This window comes from Echinococcus granulosus (genome assembly GCF_000524195.1).
Source record: "Echinococcus granulosus chromosome Unknown EG_S00040, whole genome shotgun sequence".
NCBI classification, from domain to species: domain Eukaryota; kingdom Metazoa; phylum Platyhelminthes; class Cestoda; order Cyclophyllidea; family Taeniidae; genus Echinococcus; species Echinococcus granulosus.
The window spans coordinates 171397-179290 of NW_020170420.1; the positions used below are offsets into that span (position 1 = coordinate 171397).

General features: G+C 44.8%; 1 protein-coding gene across 1 annotated transcript in view; it reads right to left on the bottom strand. All coding sequences in view use genetic code 11, as the record gives it.

The window, feature by feature from the left end:
* Positions 1-4323, bottom strand: part of EGR_05434 (hypothetical protein) — a gene marked incomplete at both ends in the record, with an annotated part of 5840 nt that extends 1517 nt beyond the window's left edge. The window contains 3 exons of the mRNA XM_024494683.1: positions 1041-1112; positions 1982-2088; positions 4071-4323. Coding sequence (XP_024350868.1) covers positions 1041-1112; positions 1982-2088; positions 4071-4323 — 432 coding nt within the window. The remainder of the gene's footprint in view (positions 1-1040; positions 1113-1981; positions 2089-4070) is intronic.
* Between the last annotated feature and the right edge of the window lie 3571 nt (positions 4324-7894).

Sequence of the window (7894 nt, forward strand, 5' to 3'; positions counted from 1 at the left end):
ACTGATTGTCACCTTTACGGCAGCACCTCTGTTCTTCCTTGTCATCACCAGGATGGATGGGACTGTCAAGGTAGCGTTGTAAGTAAAACTTGCCTTCAGCATGCCTATTACCATGTGAAAGGTGCCGATTTGACTATCCGCATCGCAGGCGTAATTTTCATCCTCTAACTTATTTTAACCACTTTTGCAGTGCAACGATAGCCTGTGTATTGGCAATCACCTCTACTGTTCTCTCCATCGTTGGGACCTTTTACCATGTGACAGTGCAACGACTCTGGTCTTATATCATTGCATTTACTGCTCTTCTTACTGTCGATCTGGTAAACATAAACTGAATTGCTCAAAGGCTTCTTCACTTTCACTTTGCCTTGTCTTGCCTCGTGTAATCCTCTCCCGCCTCCGTTCCTCAACTGCGAGCCTTCCATGGCGAGGAGCAAGTGGACACACTATGTAGGGGTCTATCACCACCCCTCACCACCAGACGTAGTGTCTATGTGAAAGGCTAAGGTAAGCAACTAGCCACCCTTCCGGCAGACTCATCAATCGCAGAGGGGTTGGGAAAGTTCACTGATATGCTTCGCGAAATCACTGAACTATCAGTTATGTGGCTTATAGGACTGCTGCCAACTCATCAACTTGCATGGACTGAGATGTTGCTTCATTGACATGGCAAAGATTGATTATAAATTGAGGATGGAATTTTGCATTTACAATTAGTGCTTCTCCCAGACTGTGGAATTGGGTGTGGGAGTAGTAAGGTTTTGGGTCTGTGTCCATTAAACGAAGCATTTGAGTGCCCCTAGCACGCCACAAATTACAACCACTATGCAGAGGCTTAGGCTTAACGGACAATCAGGGGGTTCTGCTTTTAGGTGACACTTCAAAAAGTGAAAAGCGGGGGAAACACCATTCACACAATATCAAAGTGTTTTAATGAGGTGACTCAAATCAGCCAGGACATGTAAGTTCTCCATAAACAGACTGCTTCGAAAGCGTGGAACCAAGGCAATTGAATCCACTGTCGAGGTTGGAAGACTCACCTGATGTTCACTGGATGCACTCGTGAGGTTGAGTTCTCCATGAGAATGTCTTGTACTGACTGCTCGCACTTTCTGTAGATGCAACATTTAAGTCATCGGTCATCACCACTTTACACTCTTCCTTGCAGATATTCACCAACAATGCTACTCACCACCGTGCCTGCCCCAAGGTGTCTGGACTGCGAAATGAAGTGGACCGCGTCCAGTGCACACAAGCGGAACCTACTGCTGTGCTCATTACCACCGCTGTGAAGTTCCCCATCCTAGTATTTCAAAAGGTCTCCTTATGTGCTTTCACATTGATTGCCATTTGTGATGGTCCCTTGAAGCATCGTGCGCCTGAGGACAGAAGTAGAATCACTGCGGCAAAGTGAAGATGCACTCATTTACGCATCATTATTGATGGCGCCTCACTAGGGTGAGACACGTGCTGTGAATTAAACTTGACCTAGGTATTAATATATAACGGGACGAATGGAGCTAGAAGAGAAGGAGAAGGAGTAGGATGGGGAGGAGAGGAAAGGTGATGTGCGCAATCTTTGCACTCGTGGCAGTGTTACTGTTCGTCCTCGGCATCGTCTGTGGCGCCTGGGTCTGTCATGGGAGTCGGTTTCATTGTCCTTGTTGCAAGCATCCTCTTCATCCTCCTGGTAGTTTTTGACTACTCCTGGAGTATGGTCGCAGCGTGTGCATTGGCAGTCATCTCCATCGTACTCTGGGCTCAATTATTATTGCAACGACAGCAATGACACTCATGGTTGCTCTCTCTGGCATTCTTATCTTCGATCTAACAGCCAAACACTAAGGCTCGCAAAGGCCTGCATTCTTCCACCTTGTATTGCCTCCTTTCCTTGTCTCCATGGACGGCTCTTCCCACAGACCGACATGCCCCTTTCTGTCGGTTAAATAAAAGTCTCGGTAATGCTGTGATGTTATTTTACACATTCACTTAAATGTACGCAGTCGTCTGTTTCTTGCTCTTTCCTTGTATCATTCCACCTCCTTCCTTTTGATATTCCAGCCTCCTGCAAACTTCTTAAAGTATGAGCTTTAATTTGGCAATTGTTAGCACTAGCCCACTTACCACTGATACTGATTGCAATTCAATAAATAGGCTTGGGATTGATGTGACAGCTGAAAGTAATTAAGTTGCTGTTCCTTCTAGGTAATACCCCTCTCCAGGTGTGCGTGTAATTGCTGTCGATAACAGGCTGAAATTACAGCTACACTGTGTAGGCCACGTGTGAATTCGCTTCGGTGGACCCGGTGACTGCAATGAAGGCGCCTGGTCTCATGGCTAAAGGTGTTGGCAAATAAGGGAATAGGCCAGTGTAACTGCATGCAGGGAATCAGTGGAAAGGTAGGTGGATTGGAAGGAAGGCAGATGAGTAGATATGTAGAGATATTTAGGTAGACAGATGTAAAGGAGGGTTTCAAGATGGGTAGATAGGTGGATTGGAGGATGAAGTGAGGAAGGTCTAAAAATCAGGTATATATGGAGTTGATGGGGAGATGGGGGACTGATAAATACGAAATGAAATAATAGATGGATGCAGCATCGATAAGCAAATGGATGGATGAAGAAATAAAGGATTGGATAGATGTACTGATGAATGTGTGGGTAATTCATATCCACTATCCAATCAAATCGGTAGCCTAAGTCCTCTAAGATGGTATCCATGTGCTAACATATTGGCTAATGAAATCTCACACTACTCCGTCATGGCGATCATATCAGCTCATCCAAAAGGTGGCAATTTTATTGTCTTTCCTCCTGACGACACGCACATTTGTAAAGATGGATCATGGATCATTAAATCAGCACAAGCGATGAAGTTGTGTTTACAAGGACAATCGAGACCATCTCTCAGAAGGCAACTTCTCCCACATGTTCAAAGAAAGTTTCTGATGTTTTTGATGCCACCTACCTCACTGCCATGCCATTTTGTGGCGATTAGTGAAAAGCTGGTGCTTGTTGGGGTGCCTCGTCACGAAACAGAGACATACGTCAACCAGCTTGTACAGCACTCTCTACTACTTCTTTCGTATCTAACACCATCACAGCATACCACCTAATCGAGGCCACCGTAGATTTAGCCCAGCTCGGTTGTCATGCTCCAACATTTCCCCGGATAATTGTAGTGCAGCAGTCAAAGGAGGCGCAGTAGGATGCACTTTCAAGAAATGACTTGTGCAAATTATGTTGCAGAATGTATCACATTCAGGCAGATCCTCCTTTCACGATTAAAATTCATAATTGCATCACCACAGATTGGGGTAACAAGTACAATTATGCCGCAACTCAATCAACTGGAGAAGTCGAGAGAACTGGCCAACTGCGTTTCAGCTTAATGCAATGACTCTTCAGTTCTTCACTTCCTTCATCCCACCTGCTATGAGAAACGGCTTTTGTACTCACACGACTCCGATTCGCATGAACAACCCTCCATTCTCGACATCACTAAGACACCTCCCAGTTGACTCTTCTCAGAGTTCTGCTTCACGAAGTTGTGTGCGTCACTGGATGCTTCGGCTTTGGTGCAAATTATTGATTCCTTTTGGTTAGTGTTACGCAATATGCTTTGAATGAATTTCCATGCGCCTACCTCCGCCCTGATCGTTGTGTAAATGGTGCTTATCCAGGTCTAATTGCAGCAGCTATTTCGACATTGCATGTGATTTTATAACCTAACTCAGACATGCCTGAAAGTTGATAGGTGTGAGGGACGGGAAGCTCACAAGTTTGCAGGATTGGTTACCGCGAAAATGAATGACGACGTAATACAGTCAAACGTGCAGCACATTAAACTTGGCACCGACGGTGTTCGTCCATTCACACCACTGAATTGATAAGACTCCTCTGGTCGGTCCTAGGCTATTTGAGGACGCCGACTGTCACAGTTCAGGTTAGCATTTGCAGCTTTAAAGTAAAAATCCATTATGGACGTAGGGTATGAATAAGTTGAGGAGAAAGAAGCTGTTTTCCAACATGCTCAGGGTGGGCACCGAGAGCACAAATTTTTATCCTACTTTTGGGCTGAAAACGTCGAAGGCAAAAGGCTTTTGCTGTCTCTGAAGCTAAATTTGTTTTCATTAAAGCGTTTCCTGAAATCCGGTTTGAAGTGAGATTATTGGAGAAATAGCCTGTGCCACGTTTTTTCAGCAACTCTGATAATGTGCAACATTGACGCTCTCGCCAATGCAATATTAGCCATCTGCTTCCCTCCGATCGCCTTGTGCTTTGATTGCCTGCTCTCACGGCATTTTCTTCCAACTTTGTCATCAACTATTCCTGCTAATGTCATTTCAGTAGATCGAAATTTCTGGCTAGATCTGGCGGATAAAGATGTTTCAGGTTTCCCGTTTGAGTGAAATAAGTGCGGCTTAAATGAGAACAAACCAACCGAAGTTGGCTAAAATGCCAATCAGTAGAGAGTGCAGTGGGCATTCTCGATTGTCTGTGCAGGAAGGAGTGTTGATAGTACGTGACGAGGACAGTAAGATCCGTTAAACGAGGTAGTCGCATTGTTGAATCGGGTGATCATGGATCTTTGAAGTAGCAAAGCACAAAATCCCAATTTCCACGATCCTCAAGCTCACTGCAGCACCCGTTAATTTGGCAATTTCATGAGGTGGTATTTCTGCAATTTCGCTTGGAATTTTAGTGTCCACTTGGCAGGGGTATTGAAGGTGAGGATATCTGCAATATCTTGTCAATAGAAGACTTCAAAGAAGTATGCACAGAATCATGGCAGCGCGATAACCGAGATCAGTCGCATTCACAATGTCAAGAGGTGAGCACCTGTCACTTCGTGATAAGCAAAGCGAAGGCACCGGCATAATGCTACCCTCACAGTTACAGCTGCCATGGCTAATAGCGAAGAAGAACAGAAACGTCGCTGCAATTGCAAAGACTATGTGCATTACTTTTTGATCCATAGATCACACGTCCTCCTCCTCTCCTGCTCCTGCTCCTCCTCCACCTTGTACCTCTTCTTCTTCTTTTGCTCTCTTACTCCATTCGCCCCTTTATATACTCACACCGACATCAAGTTCATTTCAGAGCACGTGCCTTGTTCTGGCGACGTGCCACTAAACAGAGAAACGTAAATATTAGCACATTCTCTTTGCCTCACGAGCTCTCCTTCTGTAGCAAGCAAAGCAATGCCTCGATTAAAAATAGAATTTCAACCAATGCAAGTGCCTTCAGGTCAGAAGAGGAACATTTTGAGTTTATTTATGGGAAGCAGCATAGCGGTGTTACTAAACGTGGTAGTAGGTTCACGTGTGTGAACACACCGTAGACTGCCCCATTCTCCGTTCCAGACACTGTAGAGCAGAGGGTAAGGTAGCATTGTTGGTAAATAACTACAAGGAATAGTGTGAAGTGGTGATGACCGATAAACTACACCCCGCACCTGCTACGACACGAACTGTCACCAGCACAAAATTGTAGGTGGTTAGTCTCACGGCGACATTTAATACAGCCTAGAGGGGTCTATCTACCGCAAAGCTGAATAAAATCTACGTAGATACAAGCTTTCCAAACAGGCTGGTCAAGGAGATCTCAATAGCATTGTCTTCTCAGGAATTAGACAACTCACAATTCTAAGCTGATTTGAGAGTCCCTTGTAATCTTGTTCAGACTCAGTGTATATCGCGTTTTGTCTTGTCTATGTAGTTCTCGAATTGTCACTTGAAGGTGAAACCCATTGGTGGTCTTCGGCCACCCACTTCCTTCCTTCCACGGAAAATCCGTGTTTTCGGGTGCTTTGTTGTGCCACTCTATGTGTATCAAACGGTCCTGTTATATGAATATAAATTTGATCCATCTTGACACTCCACCAGTGCCACGATCTGTCAGAAGCATTAACCACAAATGCTCATCATATTTTCTTTCTTCACCAGAAAAATACAGCCGCATCCCACTTTCCACACGTTGACGCACCACCAACCACACGAGCCACACAAGTGACAGGTCTGTAATTATGCGCCAGATACCCACTCCCATCACCATAACACCATTCCCTCACATCACCTGTGCGTTGATAACAACGCCTATCTGGCAGTCCTGGCAAAACAAATACAAAATGAGAGATCGGTAGCTTACATGTATTTCAAGTTAGAGTAGAAGCGAAAGGTGGGTTATAATACTGGCACAACCATGACACAGCTCGTCAGACGACGCCAGGGATGATAGGGATTTCTCAGACAAAGGTGAAGTTCGAAACGAACCATGTGAACGTATGTACTCGCATCCTCCCCTTGCCTCAGTAACGCCTCTTCTACTTTGAGGTAAAAGATGCATTAAAAGCAAATAACTGTGAAAGCCATGGTTAGCGTGTTCACATCAATGGCAGGTCTTTTAAGTTATTTTAATGGTTAGTGTAAGAGAGGTGTTAATAAAGGCGGCTGTGGGTTCCGTGTGTTTTCGCACTTCGCAGCCTACACATGACCCCCGTTCGAGACATCGTGAAACGGGATGAAGGGTAGCATTGGCGGTGCTGCAACGAAAGACGATGACCGAATTTCTCACTTATTGGAAGTGCGAGAAGTTGGAAGCTGACACTCGTGGAGGGTTCCACATGATGAGGGCAACCTGTGTCAGTTTGATCAGTCTTTACACCGGAACAGTAGACATAATACCTAATAATGCAGGATTTAAAGCAGGCTGTTCAAAAGGAACTCAATCGTACTGCCTTCTCAAAAAAAATAGGCAAATTACAAGTAGAGACTGCTCTTAGTGTCCCTTGCAATCTTGCCTGGGTTGAATGTAGGTGGTATTGCTTTCAATTCCACAGCTTATGAAAAGCGAATTGAATGCAAGTTCCTCTAGAATCCTGTTACACCACCCACCTTCGCCACCCCAATCATGCCCTCTTCCTTCCTTAAAGTAGAACTAAATTTTAGGATTTTATTCCACCACTCCCAGCGCACCAAAAGGCATCTTTAGATGGATATTAAACGAATCCCTCTCTACACTTTGCAGTTGTGTCACGAAGTAGACCCTAAAGCAGCCTGTTTGAAAAGGTCATATCATTGTACCATCTGAAAATCGGACATCTCGCTGCGACCGCAGAGTGAAACACATTTACACGAAATTATCCTATTGTGGGTCAGAAAAACCAATAAACGTAACTGTTTTCAAGAGACAATATGTCAAGATAAATCCCAACCAGCTAGAGCAGAAGAATATGAGATCGGTAGTTTGAATTCTCTAAAACCTTGCAGATTTGCCTGACTAATGTGCCATTACCCAGTGTGATGGCTTCAGTGATGTGATAAACAGCCACATCAAGGTTGCAGATATTATGATTTGCAGTAGGCTCAGAAGGTAGATTGTCTAATCAATCAGCAGGGTGGTGAAACGTGAGGCCTTGGGGATATTACACTCACCTTACTCGCATACGTGCAGAGTCAATTGTAAATGGAGACATAAGGCGATGCAGGGAGTCTTGAATTCTTCCACCACTTTCACTAGCTAGGTGTATTCAGGTCATTTTGTCTGTCCCCTCAAACTGTTCAGTTAGGAACCTTAGAACGAGCAGATTCTACTCCCACGTCATATCAAAATATGCAAACACGCTCATTGGCAACGATACTATTACACCTTGGCATTCGCTGACTAGCCCCAACGCAAGTGCAGCTAACCAGATGGTGTGACAGCTCATCGCCACTCCAACCCTTGACCACGATTCTGCTAAGAGGCGGTGAGGATTCTTATAAAGAGGATTTTCTCTATCCCTTTACCTAATGTCAGATAGCCAAACGAGAATCATGGAGGATGACCAGACGCTCCTTCCCTAGGTCGGCATGATTGCCAGGCTCATCAACACTTCTCATCATATTTCAGG